General features: G+C 34.8%; 1 protein-coding gene across 1 annotated transcript in view; it reads left to right on the top strand.

The window, feature by feature from the left end:
• Positions 1–18,133, top strand: part of rap1gap2a (RAP1 GTPase activating protein 2a) — a 49,101-nt gene that overhangs the window by 22,392 nt on the left and 8,576 nt on the right. Inside the window, exons 3-13 of the mRNA XM_087795148.1 lie at positions 3,676–3,711; positions 6,670–6,702; positions 7,187–7,219; positions 8,344–8,565; positions 9,568–9,671; positions 11,355–11,433; positions 11,614–11,667; positions 13,489–13,572; positions 15,278–15,378; positions 15,689–15,818; positions 16,525–16,680. Of these exons, the coding sequence (XP_087651274.1) occupies positions 3,676–3,711; positions 6,670–6,702; positions 7,187–7,219; positions 8,344–8,565; positions 9,568–9,671; positions 11,355–11,433; positions 11,614–11,667; positions 13,489–13,572; positions 15,278–15,378; positions 15,689–15,818; positions 16,525–16,680 (1,032 nt within the window). The remainder of the gene's footprint in view (positions 1–3,675; positions 3,712–6,669; positions 6,703–7,186; positions 7,220–8,343; positions 8,566–9,567; positions 9,672–11,354; positions 11,434–11,613; positions 11,668–13,488; positions 13,573–15,277; positions 15,379–15,688; positions 15,819–16,524; positions 16,681–18,133) is intronic.

Below are 18,133 nucleotides of genomic sequence, written 5' to 3'. Positions count from 1 at the left end.
AGAAGGGAAAAAATGTATATACGGATACAGTGCTGTCTAATTTGATTCAGTGTCATTAAAATTAAGTAAAAAACAAGTATTGATATTTTCTAACACCATTACTACAGACATATGAATTCATGAATACTTTCTTCTAAAGTGGAAAGTCTGAGTGTGTCTAGAATATTTAATCTGAAGGAAACATGCCTGGATTTTACATTTTTTGATCAGGGAAGCTTAGATACTTTTTTCTTTGACTGTGTTTTGACAAGTGAAGCGTCTGTCACGTGACTTGAGTTCTCCAACATGTTACAATTTGTTTTCCCATGACTCTTTTTTTTTGTTTTTTTTATGACCGGACTTGACTTTCCTGTTTAAGTTGGAGAGAGGAGGAGTGAGAGAGTTGCGTAACATTTTGAGGCAACACTAAAATAGCTGTGAGAGAGAAAGTGCTGCTATGCTTGTGTTATTAAGGTAAGAATCCATTTAAACACTAAGATTTAGATTAGATACCCTTTGTTACAAGTGATTTAATCTAAAAAAATTATAGCTCTAGCATTTGCTTTACGGTGCAGTTAGTGTCTATAATAAAAACATGTTCTTCTTTGCTGTCAGAATTGATGTTAGGTTGTCAGGTAAATATAACATCAGACAAGTCCAGCTCAGTTATTTTTGCACAAGCACAAGGCTAAGAGAAGCATTTTGAAGTCGTTTAGTCTATAAGTAAGTAAGTAAGTAATTTGTATTTATATAGCGCTTTTTCAGACCAGGGTCACAAAGCGCTTAAACAATCAAAACAACACTCAATAAAATAAATACTTTAAAGGTCAAGATTTTAGATGATTAAAAAAACAAAATCGAATTCATTGCATTTTCTATATACATTTTAATACACCTTTCAGGGTTTTATATATATATATATATATATATATATATATATATATATATATATATATATATATATGTACTGTATATGTATCTATCTATGTATCTATCTATACAAATTTAAATTATTTTAGGCTACCTTTAACATAATTAAATATATATATATATATATATATATATATATATATATATACACACAATGTATATGTCACGTTAATAAAGCCACTGGAGGCAACTGTATCCTCTCGTCCTCAGTCATCACCTGATCGATTTAATTGTTCCTTTAATGGCGGAGGACGTAATGAACTAATGAATGCAACTAACAATGTTCTTTATTTTGATCTCTCCATCTATCCATCCATCCATCTATACCTAAATTGACTTGTAGTGGATTTTTTCAGTACAGTTTTTTTTCATATTTCAGTCTACCTGTAACATAATTACATTTAAATATATATATATATATATATATACACTCTGTATATATCACGTTAATAAAGATGCTGGAGGCAATTGTATCCTCTTGTCCTCAGTCATCGCCTGATCGATTTAATTGTTCCTTTATTTGCAGAGGACGTAATGAACTAATGAATGCAACTACCAATGTTCTTTATTTTGATCTATTCTTGATCCATCCATCCATCTATCCATCCATATAAAACATACATTTTTTTATTTTCGATTGCAGTCTTTGGTCCGTCTGTGTGAAAGTCGAGCGACACTTGAAAGCTTTTTAAGGAAATCAAGTTGTCAGACGCAGAATTGCTGCAAATGGAAAAGAGTGTTTTTTATCACAGAATGACTTTCATCTTCATCGTGTATCACATTCTGTTTATTCCTCTCTCCTTTATTTTGGTCCGTCTGCAGCTCATTCATCTTTGTCCGTCTGTTTTCACTTTTATTGATCAATCCTTTTTCATCCGTCTGTCCACGTCGGCTCTTATTGTAGGTCTCATTTAAAATACATGTTTGAAGACTAACTTTTGATCAAAGGTCATATAGATGTTAGCGACCATAGAGCGGATCAAAATGCTTAGGTTTGTCAGTTTGTTTCTGTGCATGAAACTGTGAGGTTATCTATACGTGTGGTTTGATCCGAGGTCACAAGCTCGCTGTGCGTTCTCGCAGATACGCAGGTTTCTGACGGTCTTCTGTGGAAGGTCCTCCTCTTTTCAACACCTCCAGCCGGTTAATATTAACTAGTTGATAATGTCAGTGTCGTTCCTCGCAGAAGGAAGTGACAGATCAATTTTTATTGACTTTATTAAAGAGGAAGTTTTGATTTTATAGTCGCCGCTCATTCGGTTTCTCACGCAGCTGTGACTTTCTGAGGCTTCATGGGTAAGACGCTCTTCTTATAAGGCAGAAATGATAATGATCCGCCGGTGATCCTGTTCCAGGAATCAATCCTCATCGTCTGGTCGTCAGTTGCCGGGTAGATTTCTGCGTTCAGGCGGAGTCGGAAAATCCAACTTTGCAAATATCACCACAAAATCAATGTTCTTAAAACAAGCAATATTCCTGTAAATGTTCAGAATATTTTGAAGGTTTTAAGTTTATTTCTCTTTTGTTATGTTATTTAAAAAACTCTAATTTGATGGTTTTATAGTTTCTAATGTTAGAGATTCTTACATTAATGTAACATAAAGAAATAATGGTCCAAATGTTTAATAAAAGGTAATTGACAGTACATAATCAAACAATATAAACATTGTTTTACTTGAAAAAGATTAATACATAAGGACAGATATGATGGAAAAAAAATGCTTTAGTTAAAAACTTTAATACACAATGACAGTTATTAAAAAAAATAAAATACTTAAAACATTGTAAACATAGAGACAGTTGTAATAAATAAAAATGTTTACTTATAAATATAAATACATAATATATAAATAATAAAGACAGTTATAATTTTTTTTTTCTTAAAAAATTAAATAAAGACAGAAAGTTATGAAAAAAAAACAATTTAACTTAAAAGTTTGATACAAAAAGACAGTTATATTGAAAAAAAAAAAGTTTACTAAACAATTGTAACCATAAAGAAAGATATGATAAAAATCATTATTTTAATTTAGAAATTAAATACAAAAATACAGTTATAATGGGGAAAAAAACATTCTTTACTTAAAAAATTAAATAATAAAGACAGTTATCATTTTTATTTTATTTTTTACTTAAAAAATAGTATACATCAAGAAAGTTATGATAAAAAAAAAAAATAACTTAAAAGTTTAATACAAAAAGACAGTTTTAATGAAAACATATTTTTTCATAAACAATTGTAACCGTAGAGAAAGTTATGATAAAAACATTATTTTAATTTAGAAGTTTAATACAAAAAGACAGTTATAATGAGAAAAAAACATTCTTTACTTAAAAAAATTGTATACATAAAGAAAGTTATGATGAATAAAAACATTTTTAAAATAAATATATATATATATATATATATATTTTTTTAGTTTTGTGTAGATGCTGTGTGTCTGCAACGACACATTTTTGTGTAGAAGTATGACGACAACGACACAAGACATCATTACATCAGACTCCATTATCGCCCCCACAGTCGCTCAAGACAAGGTGGAGACCCCGGAACATGAATGTGTGAAAGCACTCGAGGGTGAATCAGCACGTGTGTGAGAGTGTGTGTGTGCGAGAGTGAGTGTGTGAGTGTGTGTGACAGTTTTCAAGGATGTGGTTGCTTATCAGAGTGTGTGCACGAGGTCGTCCGAGCGTCTCCGGGGACGCGACCGTGTCCTTTCATGACATACAAACGACTGACATGTTTCCTCGTCTCTTCTCTTGCAGTCGGCAGAATTCTTCGACATGCTGGAGAGAATGCAGGTAAAATTATCTTTCTTTACACTGGAGCACATTAGAGGATGAATCAGACGTTGATGATTTCATCAGCGGAGGTCGGACGGTTCACTCGGCTGCACTCGCACTAGAACCTGGAGAGCAGCGCTGGAACCTCTTTCTCTTCTCTCTCTCTTCAGGGAATTCATTCAATTCATGGCCCTTTTTTTTTCTTCTTCTGACCCATGTGTGCCCTCTATTGAGTGCCAGGGAAGATGGATTTTGAAAGCGCTTCTTTAAAAAGAAGCAGAAGAAAGTGGTCAAGATTTGAAAGGTTTTGGTTTTTGGTGAATAAATGAAGTCGATTTTTAGTTGGAATTTATTTGAACTAGTTTTAAACACTAAGTTGTGTTTATTATTATCACTTATATTAAGTCTTTCAATGAGCTGCCCTAGAAAACTACCCCGGAAACTCATTGTCACTTTTTATTTTGCACCAAAAGTTACATTATTTTCCATCAATTTTTTTTTTAAATGTAGTTAATAGTATTTTTTTGTTTAATTTTTTTTGCTAACAATAATTCATATATGTTTTAAAAACCAACTTTTGGCATGTACATGTTATTTTACACAGAGTATATTCTGATTGGATCAAATTAAATGATTATGAATAAACCCTAATGGGGCCATAATAGTAAAACAAGACAATGCAACATAAACTAAATGTCAATTTAAATAATACTACTTTTGTTATCGTCTTTTTTAAGGCCATCACACATACTAGAAACTCATTACAATGATCTTTATCTTTTATTATTTGTTATGAAATTAGTGTGAAAACCAAAGCGAAGAGAGAGTATCTTTCTGACCTGTAGTTAATTCTATTAAGGAAACCAACCATTTTGCATTAATAATTGTGAAAAATATTTCCAATCAGAATAACATAAATTCCTCTTAATTTTTCCATTTAGAAATAAAGGTACTTGGGGTGAATATTAGTTTATAAAAAATATCAGATTCCTTCTTTTGGACCAGCAACCACTCCATTCATTTGTATCAGGTGCTTAAAACTCAACTAGTTCAACCGATTCATTCTAATCGCCTGAGCATTAGATCATTAAAATTTTATAAAGTAGAGATAACAAATTAAAATCTCAAAATAGAAGGGGGAAGAAAAAAAGAAAATATGACATAAATATAGATATATTATATTATTATGTTTTTAAATTACATTACCTCAAATAATTTAAAGTGACACTGATATCAAATGATTTTTCAACTTTATTTAGAGTTTATTGATAAATCAACTAATATACGATACATATTTACAATTGTTTGGTTCATTATCCAACTCTTTTGGCCTGAATTAAAAATTGAGTTTGACTCCCTTTATTTAAAACATTTATAATGATAAAAAAGTCATGATTTATGATATATATTATCAATATTGTAAGTATAAAATAGAGGGAATATTATCTTTAGTTATAAAGAAAGTACGATTTAATTGAAAGAAAAATCATTAAAAAATAAATGTTACTATATTAATCTACTTAAGGTGGTTCATCTGAATTTAAGATAAAAGATATGGAGAATGAATGAATAGAAATAGAAATAACGTGGTTGATCATGTTTAGAATGTATTTGTGTTATTGTTCGAGTTGAATGTCAAGTTTATAACTGCAGTAATGTTGGGAAGATGTTGAGCAGATACATATTTTTCACACTTGTGCAGAATCAGAAGTGTTATTTGAAAGATGACCTCGATTTGCATTTTTATAACACATTCTCTGCTTAGAAATCTCCCTGTTAGACACAAAAATGTGTGTTTTCTCTGCTAATATGAAGGCAGATGATTTTTTTAAATTATTAATTTATTCCTAAAATTGACATTAAAAAGCATTTTTCTTTATATTGGGAATTAAAAAGTGCAGTTTTAAATCTGATCGAATGCATATCTGAAAATCAAGTTTATTTTCGTTTTCCCCTACATGTTCACACTCTCTCCAGACTGTCTTCTTCTTCCATTTCCACGGCAGAAAACGGCGACAATGTTGACGATGTGGACACTTATAGCTTCGGCTCACACTAGTCGTTGTTGATGAGCTCATCTCCACTTAGATGCGTCTTCAGGCTGCAATTTCACGCAATCATTGAACCGCTATTTTTCTCTTTCCACGCTTTTTCGATCGCCGGGAATCCATCTGGTATTCTGCAACCTTGGCTATTATAAAACACAAGATAAGAACTGTGCATAGGAGCGATTTTTATGTGCAAATATTTGCTCAATTTTTTTTTTTTTAAATTGGCTTTAATAGCATTTTCAAATAAAATCAAATGTGTTTTAGGAAGAATGAAACGCAAGCAGGGAAGTAGGGGTCTGGATGTTATATTGTCTTTTTATTCTTTAAACCTTATTTTTACTTTTATTGTATGTTTGCACCTCTAGTTTGGCCTTGGGTTTTTTGTTTTTTTTTGTTACAATTTTGAGTCGAGTGAAGGAAAAAGAATCAGTTGATGAGTTACAAAAACGTTTTTTTGAAATTCTCAATTAGCTCAAAACGAATGCTTTTGATGACTTGTATACAAGTAAAGAAAGGAGAAAAACACAGAGTTTACATGTCTGTCTGAATAGTCTCTGCTTCTTCTGTTGCGTAAGTTTGAATGAAAGGTTTTCAGTGTCATACTTATCACTCTGACAAAGTTAAAAATACACACAAATATTTGTGTTTTTGCTTTATTAATTGTGTCATTGTTGTTGAATATTAGACTTTCTTTTCTTTTATTGTCATTGCACAAAAAACACAGCAGTGAAACTGGCAACAAAATTATTATTATTAGGGTAGAATATGATATTTCTTATAAGATAAAGTGATAAAAAGTGTTTTTTATTGCAGAAATAAAGCAGTGTTTTGTTCTTTTTAAACAAATGAATCAACAAACATCTTGCTCATTGACACCTGTGTTGTTGTTGTTTTTATTCTTCTGCTGCGTATGGACAATCACAAGGTCCCCAAAGCTGAAGAGCCCAAAAGATGGAAGGTGTGGTCGAACGTCCAGCTGACGACTGGCATTTGTTTGCATGACGTCGTTGTTTTTTTTCCGTTTCTGTGCTTGTGATGAATGACACGTCGAACCTTCTGTGCATGAACCTTCATGATCAGTCCAGAGGACGATTGATCTGCGGTTTTCACCGCTGATTAGAAGTAGCTGTCGCTCTTCATCCAGCTCAGGAGTACTTAGAGGTTAAACACCAGGGGCTGAATAGATCAGTGCCAGAACCTTTAGAAAGTGAGCAGGGACCCCTGAGGGACGGCCCGGATCTGAGAGACCCGTGACATCATCAAACAGTGGTGTCGGCCGATGACTGTGCGTTTCAGGTGGTTGCCTCATCGTTCTCCGTTGGCACTTTGAGTTGTGGTTTCTTTATTTGCATGTGGTGTCGCCCCCGGCCGTGTCCTTGTGGTGAAAGTCAAAAGGTTTATTTGTGGATTGTTTAAACAGTGATGCTCTCTCTGTGTTGCAGGACGACTATATTCCGTATCCACGCATCGAAGATGTGAGTCTCAAGAGAACTTATAACATTTAACCTTCGGCTTTTTATGGAAGTTTATCAGTGTTGGCAGAATTTTACATTTTAAATGTTAAAACTTTGAATTATTTTATATTATTATATAAATATTTTTCATTGAATTACATAAGTTCTATATTTAAAATATCTTTTTTGTTTTTTTAATATTATTTGTGTACTTAATTTATGTTTTTAAATGATGGATTAATAAAAATCTAATAAATAAAAATTGAAAAATGATTTATACAGATATTCTAAATCCAATAATTAAATAAATACAATTCTAAACTGTTTTTTTATTCTTAGCCTTAGAAATGTTTATAAAATAATGACATTAAAGATTTATAAAAATATTAATAATTCTTAAATGTGTATATTGAAAGGTTAAATAGATTTTTTTGAATGTGTATATATATATATATATATATATATATATCAAATATTGTGAAATTGAATAAAACTCTTCAACACATAGTTTGATATTATAATTATTATAAATCCAATAATTAAAAAGTAAAATTCTATACATTAAAGGTAATATATTTAAAATTCATATATAATATATAATTGAATAATTGATTTTAAATATGGAATATTTTCAAATTTAGTTAACTCTTTTAAACGTAGGGTTTTATGTTATATTTCCAATTAAAAGAAATTCAATAGTTTTAAATCAAAGCCTTTAAATCATTGGTATTATAGTGCGACCAGTATGATTAAATAATTGAATACAAAAAATGTATAAATTGAAATGTTAAATTATGATTACTTTTAAATAATTTAATTTAGAAAAATGTAAATGCAATATTATAAAAAAAGATTCTTGAATAATTGATTACAATTTCAAACTCATTTTTAATTGTATTATTTAGGAAAAATCAACCTTTTAATAAACAAATAATTGATTAAAAAAAATGTAATTAAATGATTTAAAAAAACAAACTAATAAATGCTTAAAAAAAACATGTCAATAAACAGTTTTAAATTCAACAGTTCAATACTCTGATACTCTGATCTACTTCCCTAACTAGCAACATTAGTGTCGTTGCACCCGATGACGCTGCAGAATCCTCCTGACGCTGCTTCCCTTGTTGTGCGTCCTCTAAACGAAGGTCTTAGGAAAGGGGGGGCCGTTTCCACAAGTCATCCTGCCGCAGTTCGGGGGCTACTGGATCGAGGACGCCGACGCTCCGGCGGGGACGCCGTCGTCTTCGGAGTCCAGTTTCTGCGAGGAGGAGGACGGAGGGGAAGGAACGAGTCCCGGCGGAGGACACAGCTACAGACTGGAGTGCAACAGCACGGCCAGAGCGTATCGGAAGCACTTTCTCGGCAAGGTATTGTGAAGGTCGAGTAGAGGTTATTTGTAAAGATGTTTCTAGACCAGGGTCACAAAGCGCTCGAACGATCGAAAACAATACACAGTTAAAATATATACTTTAAAAGATCAAGACACATTTTTTTCTTAAAGATTGTTCCAGAGCTTAAATTGTCTTGTTTTTTTGTTTGTTAGTTTGTGACAGTGGTGCAGAGTCAGAAAACATCTGTACCAACATTTCTATATTGGATTTAAATGTTTACAAATTACAAAATAAGGAAATTTGAGCATTTATTTCTCAATTTTTGGAATTATAATATCATATATCTGTGTTTAAAAAAAATCATTCATTTATTTTGAGGTTTCTATTCAATCGTAAAAAAAGAACAAATTCAACATTTTGATAATTAATTTACTTTTAATAACCTTTCGATTCATTAATTTAACATTTTAATCTTTTGTGATTTTTACAAATCATAGTTAAAAAAGTCGGAACTTTACCCACATTTTTTTAACATCCATTATTTGGTTTTAAAATAACAAAAAAAAAACACCATCGCTGTTTATTTATATTAAATCTTAATTACATTTTTCTTTTTTTTATTGATTAATTAATAATTTATTATTATTAATACTATTTTTAACATTTATTTATTTTTTATTTTAATTTTAAAACGCAAAATACATTTTAAAAATTAAGATATTATTATATAAAGTTCTATCTATCTATCTGTCTATAATATTAATTAATTGGTTCCAACAGTTCCACCAGACAAAAGAAGTACTGGGCTACTTTATCAAACCTTCAGGCAATCATTTTAATTGTCTCTCTTTTATGTTTGATCGAGTCAACTGTGTTCTATAAATACATTTTTCCTCCAGGAAATCCAAGAAATAGAAATCACACCTGTCAATCATGAACTGAAGTCGTGCTCGCAGCAGTGATGACCTTAAAAAGAATAAATGAGGAGTTGCTGGTTGAGAACCGTTCTATGATTCTGATGATGATGTCCGTCCACAGGAACACTTGAACTACTACTGCACGTGCAGCAGCATCGGAAACCTCATCATGTCTTTGAAGCACGAAGAAGCCGAGGGCCAAGAGTTCCTGCGCATCATGCTCCGGTACACGACCAAATACATCTCTTTATTCTCGAGTTTTATCCAGATCTTCTCTCTCTAACTTAACTTACCCAGAAAGAAACATATCTCTGCTTTTATTTTCTCATTTTCTGTGGAACTATTTTCTATCTCGGTGTCGTCAGAGCAGCTGAACATGTGCAGAGATGTAACATCTGTAACATCTGCAGTAACTCGTGAAGAAAAGGGTCATGTGTTCGCAGCCATAGAGGAGACTGCAGCAGACGCTGTTGCCAGGACGATATTAATTGACGTTTCGTCGTCGGTGCGGCGGACGGGTCATGTGATGAAAAGTGTCGCTCGATGGACGACTTTTGAACCGAGTCATGATGAGAAGATCGATGAAGGCGGTAAAATACAGACATATACGTGCTCAGGAGAGGAATAATAATCATTTATAAATGATTTTATTCAATCAAATAACGAAAATCCATTTGATTTTCGTTTAAAAAATATCATTTTTATATAAAGTGTATCTTTTGGTATCATTTATAAATGAATTACATTTTATTATCTCTTTTTTTTGTCATCAGAATTACGAAAAAATATATTCTGTAGTCCCTTAATTAAAAAACGCACTAAATAAACTCTTACTTACTTGAAATAAATACATTATTATATTAACTAGCTCGCTGAACTAGCCAGAGTAAGTAAGGTACGAAGGTTTGCTTTAGTAAAAGGAAATATAAATATAAATAATATAAATAGCAAAAACAGCAAATTTATAAATGACAAGGTATGATATAAAAACCGGGAGCCACACAGTTGCTTAAATCTTGATGTTTTTATTATGTAAAAAATGTATTCAAAAATTATTACATTTTCATGGGGGTCTCCGCCCCGCTCTTTTCGCCCCCTTTCAATTAATGTAATTGGCTGAAATTGTGGAAATGTTCTTAGTTAGTTCGTTAAATATACTGTATAGTTACATTTTAATATCAATATTTTGACATATTCCAATTTTCATGGGGGTCTTTTTCCCCCCTTGTGCCCCCTTGACCTGATCCCCCTCCCCCAACCTTCCCTAACAGGTAAATAGTCTCCAAGATAACACTAAGATTAAACACACACAGAAACATAAATTCATATTCTTTACCGCTTAATCTCTTATGGGGGGGTCACAGGAGGGCTGGAGCATATCCCAGTTCAGGGACACCCTGGACAGGAGGCCAGTCCGTAGCAGGACACACAAAGGCACACACACACTCATACCTAGCGACAAGTTCACAGTAAACCTCTGTATGTTTTTGGACTGTGGGAGGAAACCGGAGTGCCAGGAGTAAACCCACGCAACACGTGGGAGAACATACAAACTCCACACAGAAAGGTCACAAGTTCACGACCCGGAAGCGAACCGGCAACCCTTCTTGCTGTGAAGACACAAACATATTATTTTCATGTATGCAGACGACGCCCTCTTCTTCATCAGTGCACTTGAGCACATATATACAGAAATTATTTGACTTCCACAGAATTGATCCTGAGTGAAGCTGCTTCTCAAATGAAGATTCATTAAAGGTCAAAAAGTGAAGTGTTAACTTGATTTAATTCATATTCAACGTGAGGGATTAGTTTCCTGTCTGTAGATAATCCAGCGTTTGGAATCTTCCAGGAGGTTAAATGAAGATAAAAAAAAAGGCCTAATGAACCGACGTCCTCTCGTTCCAGGTCAAGGACCAAAACGATCCACGACAGGATCTCTTTGGCCGGCATCACTCAGCTGCCCAGCGTCCCTCAGATCGCGAAGGTGAGAGAAACTCTTGGAAAAACTCCACGTCCTTGAGCCGCTTCACACTTTAGTGAGTCGTCGTACATCAGATGAAGCTCATCATGAAGACGTATCGTGGTGTCCACCGAAGCTACTGTTGTGTAGTCAATGATCCGCTCTTGTGTTATTTATTAAGGTTGTGTTTTTTTTTTTCTCCAGCTTCTCTGTGATGACGCCACAGGTTTGAAGTTCAGCCCGGTGTTGTATCCACGGGTGAGTTCCACGTGATTAGATTAAAGCTGTAGCGACGGCAGGAGTGAAGCTAATGGATGGTCAGAGTTGTTAGAATGAAATCGTGCTGCTTTCAGATTTCATCCACTTTAACAGCACGGTATGGATAATTAAATCGTCAAAGGGTCTTTTTTTAGAATTTAAATATATGTTTTTCAAAGGTTTAATGCAGTATAATAAGTGTAATTATTTTCTATTGCATGTTTAAGCTACAACTACTTTGGGTTTTTGTTATAAAACTTAAAGCAGCACTATATAACATTTTACTTTTTGTTTTGTTCGTGTAGCATATTAGAAAACTTAAAGCCGCACTATGTAACATTTTACTTTTTGTTTTGTTCGTGTAGCATATTAGAAAACTTAAAGCCGCACTATGTAACATTTTACTTTTTGTTTTGTTCGTGTAGCATATTAGAAAACTTAAAGCCGCACTATGTAACATTTTACTTTTTGTTTTGTTCGTGTAGCATATTAGAAAACTTAAAGCCGCACTATGTAACATTTTACTTTTTTGTTTTTTTTCTGTAGCGGATTACAAAACTTAGAGCAGAACTATGTCAAAATTATACGTAATTTTATTATTTCATTATTATTTTATTTTATTAAGCAGCAGAAAGTATGTGCGCAAATTTTCATTTTTTTTATTTAGTTAGGACAAAACTTAAAGCAGCACTACATAAAATTTGATATGTTGGGTACAAAACTTTAAGCAGCCCGATTTTGCCGTATTTTTATGTAGTTGAGTACAAAACTTAAAATTTTAAGTGGCGCTACTTAACATTTGATATATATATGTTGTTTCTTTAATAAGCTTTTCATTATATCTGGATCATTTTAGCAACCCCAGTACAAAACTTAAAGCAGCACTACGTAACATTGTAGGTTGTTTTTATGTATTTTCATGTAGCTGAGCAAACAACTCTTAGCAGTACATAAGATTTTGATATATATTCTTGTTTTGATTTTTATGTAGGCGAGTACAAAACGTAAAGCAGCACGGCATACATTTTTTTTACGTAGTACAAAACTTAAAGTAGCACTACAAGTCGTTTTGAGTTCTGAGTTCAGCACTATGTCACATTTTGCAATTATTTATTTATTAAAAAGCAAAAAATATTTTCAGTATCGACTGGTTAAATACTTGTTAATCATGTATGAGCCACCGCGTTAAAGTTACAGTTTGCTAACACTAGGCGGCGCCATGAACAATTTGTTGAATCTTACCTATTTTTGCTTTTAGTGAAATGCAGTTTTTTAAAGTGTGAAAAACTAACGCAAATAGTACATTTTCCACATCTTTTAATGGGACTGGAGTGACAATATGTTTTAGAGTCTGTCAGTAAAATCCTTTTTTATTCACAAAGTGTTCGATTCATCATGGAAGTTGTTTCAAGGATTTGATCGGATGGGTTTATATGAAGGGAAAAGAGGTCCTTGGCAGAGTGATGGCTAGTCTCGGTGCTTTTGAAGTTTCTTTAAACAGAAGACTTCACGAGGCTTTTAACTCATAAGTTTCGCTCGATCACGTCGTACGGAACAATCCGTGCAGCTGCTGAAAAACATTTGTCATCGTAAGATTTATGACGGAAGGATTTGTCTGGGTTGTTATCCTGCGTCTGCCTTTCACGGAGCTGCGAGCGCCGGAGAATATTCTTCTGCCTGAGGAGAGGAAACAAAAACCATCTGTGTCTCAGTCTGCAAAGAGTCGGGTTCACACACACACACACACACACACTGCTTACGTAAGGACGTCCCTGTAACCCACGGGTGCACTAGGAGGTCTCACGTGTGTGTCGTGTGCAGGGATCCCAGTTGATGGTGGCGTACGACGAGCACGAGGTCAACAACACTTTCAAGTTTGGGGTCGTCTACCAGAAGTTCGGACAGGTGAATACTTTGAGCTGCTAATATTGATTATTACTGTCTGAAAGGTGTTTTTTATTCTTTAAAAGTGAGTATTTTCTCTAGATTTAAATTTAAAAGAGTCTGTGACTCTTGACGCTCGTTTCAGTCGAGTTTACTGGCAAAATAAACTAGTGGAAATTAGTGAAAATTTGGTGATCCCTAATTTAGTTGATTCGTCAATATATTCCAGATGAAGCTTCTTTTTTTTTATTTGTTATAAAATTCAGTTCGACAACTGTATCAAGAATGCTAATGTTAGCTAATGTAGCTTCCTCACTTTATAGTAAATCACTAGTGGTTATATCCGTTAAAAGAACGTAAAAATAAGCCATACAAGAAACACTCACCACCACAATACAGAAACAGAAACACACAAACCACCACAATACAGAAAAAGAAACACACAAACCACCACAATACAAAAACACACACCACAACAATAAAGAAACACTCACACACCACCACAATACAGAAACACTCACACCACCACAATACAGAAACAGAAACGCAAAAACCACCACAATACAGAAACAGAAACACACAAACCACCACAATACAAAAACACTCACCACCACAATACAGAAACACTCACATCACCACAATACAGAAACACTCACATCACCACAATACAGAAACACTCACCACCACAATACAGAAACACTTACACCACCACAATACAGAAACACTCACATCACCACAATACAGAAACACTCACATCACCACAATACAGAAACACCCACATCACCACAATACAGAAACACTGACACCACCACAATACAGAAACACTCACATAACCACAATACAGAAACACTCACACACCACCACAATACATAAACACTCACACCACCACAATACAGAAACACTCACACTACAAGAAACACTCACACACCACACTACAAGAAACACACACACCACCACAATACAGAAACACTCACATCACCACAATACAGAAACACTCACCACCACACTACAAGAAACACACACCACCACAATACAGAAACACTCACATCACCACAATACAGAAACACTGACACTACAAGAAACACTCACACACCACACTACAAGAAACACACACCACCACAATACAGAAACACTCACATCACCACAATACAGAAACACTGACACTACAAGAAACACACACACCACCACAATACAGAAACACTCACACACCACACTATAAGAAACACTCACACCACCACAATACAGAAACACTCACATCACCACAATACAGAAACACTGACACTACAAGAAACACACACACCACCACAATACAGAAACACTCACACACCACACTATAAGAAACACACACACCACCACAATACAGAAATACTCACACACCACACTACAAGAAACACACACACCACCACAATACAGAAACACACAAACCACCACAATACAGAAACACACAAACCACGTTACGTCATATAGAGTTTTGTGTTTCACTAACTTTCACTAGTTTACAGGTTTATTTTTGTAGTAAACTTGACTGAAACCAGTGTCTTGATGTATCAGAATCACAGGATAATGTTACCATCTTTATTAAAAAAAAAACCTTTTATAAAGTAATAATTATCAGTAGAACATAAATTATATAAATTATTGTTTCGTCTGTACGTCCCTGACAGACCCTGTGACCTTTGACCTTTTCAATCCGGTTTCTCCCCTGACCACGGGTTTGTGTCCGCAGACGTCCGAAGAGGAACTGTTCGGGAACAACGAGGAGACGCCGGCCTTCCAAGAGTTTCTCGATGTTCTCGGGGAAACGATTGAGCTCCATGACTTTAAAGGGTGAGCGTCTGTCAAGATGTCGCGGTGAAATACAGACGCAGGTTCAAAGCAGAAAAGATTTTTAAAAAAAAGAAGAGCGTTTTGTTTTGCTGTCTCAGCAATCAAGACAAAGTGCTCGTGAAAGTGATCCTCAAAGAGAAAGTGCTCGTACGGAGGAAATCAGAGCTCTGTGTTTGTCACGGAGGCATTTTTCTCAAATGTTCCTCTCAGGACTTTTACTGCTGCTTCAATTTCACGGCGAGGAAGAAAAACATCATTTCTGCTGAAGCGCCGTCACGGTGACGAAGGCGTTTGCTTGATGTGGTCGCAGGTTCCGGGGCGGGCTGGACGTGTCCCACGGTCAGACGGGGACGGAGTCCGTCTACACCGTCTTCCGACAGAGAGAGATCATGTTCCACGTGTCCACCAAGCTGCCCTTCACCGAGGGAGACGTCCAGCAGGTGCTGGATCTTTATTGGATTTCAAAATAAAAGTCCCTTTTTTCAGCATTTGAAATATCATTCCGAGCAATGATCTCGGTCCGACAGCAGGGGGCAGTAGACACATTTAGTAATGAGATTTTGTGATACAGTGTCGTCATTTTTAAGACCCTCCAGCAGGTGGTGCTCTCGATTTGAAAAATCATGTTTAATTGAATTACAAAAGGAAGGGATGAATTGGCAGAGAGTGCCATCTAGTGGTCGTTTTTAATATGACGACCATGTATCGTGAAACCTCAAACAAGAACATTTCAGTATTTAAAAATGGTTATATATTGAATGTTTGTTTTGAAAACTTTTTTGGTTACTTTAAGTTGTTTTAAAGTAAATATATACATATACTGTATATATAAATATAAATATATATATATATATATATATATATGTTGAATACAAGAGTGAAAAGAAACTATTGAACACAAAGCTTTGTATTATGATGACAAAAAACTAAATAATGTAATTATTTATATTGAAAAAACTAAATGTAAATAATACTACAAGAAAATATGATTTAAAGTCTGCCCTGTGATCTTTTTTCTATATTTTAATCATTTAATTTTGATGAATACTATATACATTGAATCTTTTTTAATGTGTTTTTTATATATTTATATATGAAGTTGTTTTTAATGTGTGTATTTAACCAGTTCATGTTGTTCTCCTGCAGCTTCAGAGGAAAAGACACATAGGGAACGACATCGTGGCAGCAGTGTTCCAGGAAGATGCCACCCCGTTTGTTCCTGACATGATCGCCTCCAACTTCCTGCATGCCTACATCCTGGTCCAGGTGGAGAACCCGTGCACGCCTGACACCACTTACAAGGTACGGATCCAGACTCACCACCACCATACAAGAAATACTCACCACCACAACATAAGAAACACACACCACCACAATACAACAAACACTCACACCACCACAATACAGAAACACTCGCCACCACAATACAGAAACACTGACACACCACCACAATACAGAAACAGAAACACACAAGCCACCACACTACAGAAATACTCACACCAACACAATACAGAATCACAGAAACAACGTAACGTAATAGAAACAAAAACACACACCACCACAATACAAGAAATAATCACACCTCCACAATACAAGAAACACTCACACCACCACACTACAAGAAACACTCTCACCACCACAATACAGAGACATTCACCAACACAATACAAGAAACACTCACACCACCACAATACAGAAACACTCACCACCACAATACAAGAAACACACACCACCACAATACAAGAAACACTCACACCTCCACAATACAAGAAACACTCACCACCACAATACAGAAACACTCACCACCACAACCACAATACAAGAAACACACACACCACCATAATACAAGAAACACACTACACCACAATACAGAAACACTCACCACCACAATACAAGAAACACACACCACCATAATACAGAAACATTCACATCCACAATACAAGAAACACTCACACCACCACAAAACATATATACACACCACCACAATACAAAAACACACACATAACTTTAATATAGAAAACACCCACACCAGCCCAGCACAGAAACACTCACCACCACAATACAGATACACACAACCCACCAGAAAGCAGAAACACACATATAACCACAACAATACACAAACAGAAACACACACCGCAAAAAAACACACCACCCCAGCACAGAAACACTTTTCCACCGCACAACAGAAACACAAAAGCACCAACACAATAAATTAACAGACGCACACGACCGCATCACAGAAACACACACAGAACACCACAATGAACACACACGACACCACGATACAGAAACACACACACCACCCCAAAATAGAAAAGCACATTCACCACCTCAGTATAGGAACACACAACACCTCTAAACAGAAACACGCAGGCACCACCCCAGTACAGAAACAAACACCACTCCACCCCAAAACACAAACACAAACAAATCACCACAATAGATTAACACTAACACACACATTCACCACCCCAGTAAAGAAACACACAGACCATCCCAAAGCAGCAACACACCCACCACCATCCGACTTTAATATAAAAACACAAATTTGAACACAAAATCACTGTGAGCCGAGCCTCAAGGCAGTAAATAGAGTTTGTCGTTTATTTCTCCAAATGGTTCGCGTCTCCATCACGACACTAATTGTGTACAAATCACTTCTCAGCCAGACACACAACAAACGTCCCGGGGTTTATTGCTTATCCTGGTTCATCATCTCAGCGTGAAACTCAATCCTGCAGCGACAACACTTTGA

The sequence above is a fragment of the Callionymus lyra genome, chromosome 7 (assembly GCF_982586985.1).
Source record: "Callionymus lyra chromosome 7, fCalLyr1.hap1.1, whole genome shotgun sequence".
NCBI classification, from domain to species: domain Eukaryota; kingdom Metazoa; phylum Chordata; class Actinopteri; order Syngnathiformes; family Callionymidae; genus Callionymus; species Callionymus lyra.
This window is presented reverse-complemented; position numbering and strand designations above follow the sequence as displayed.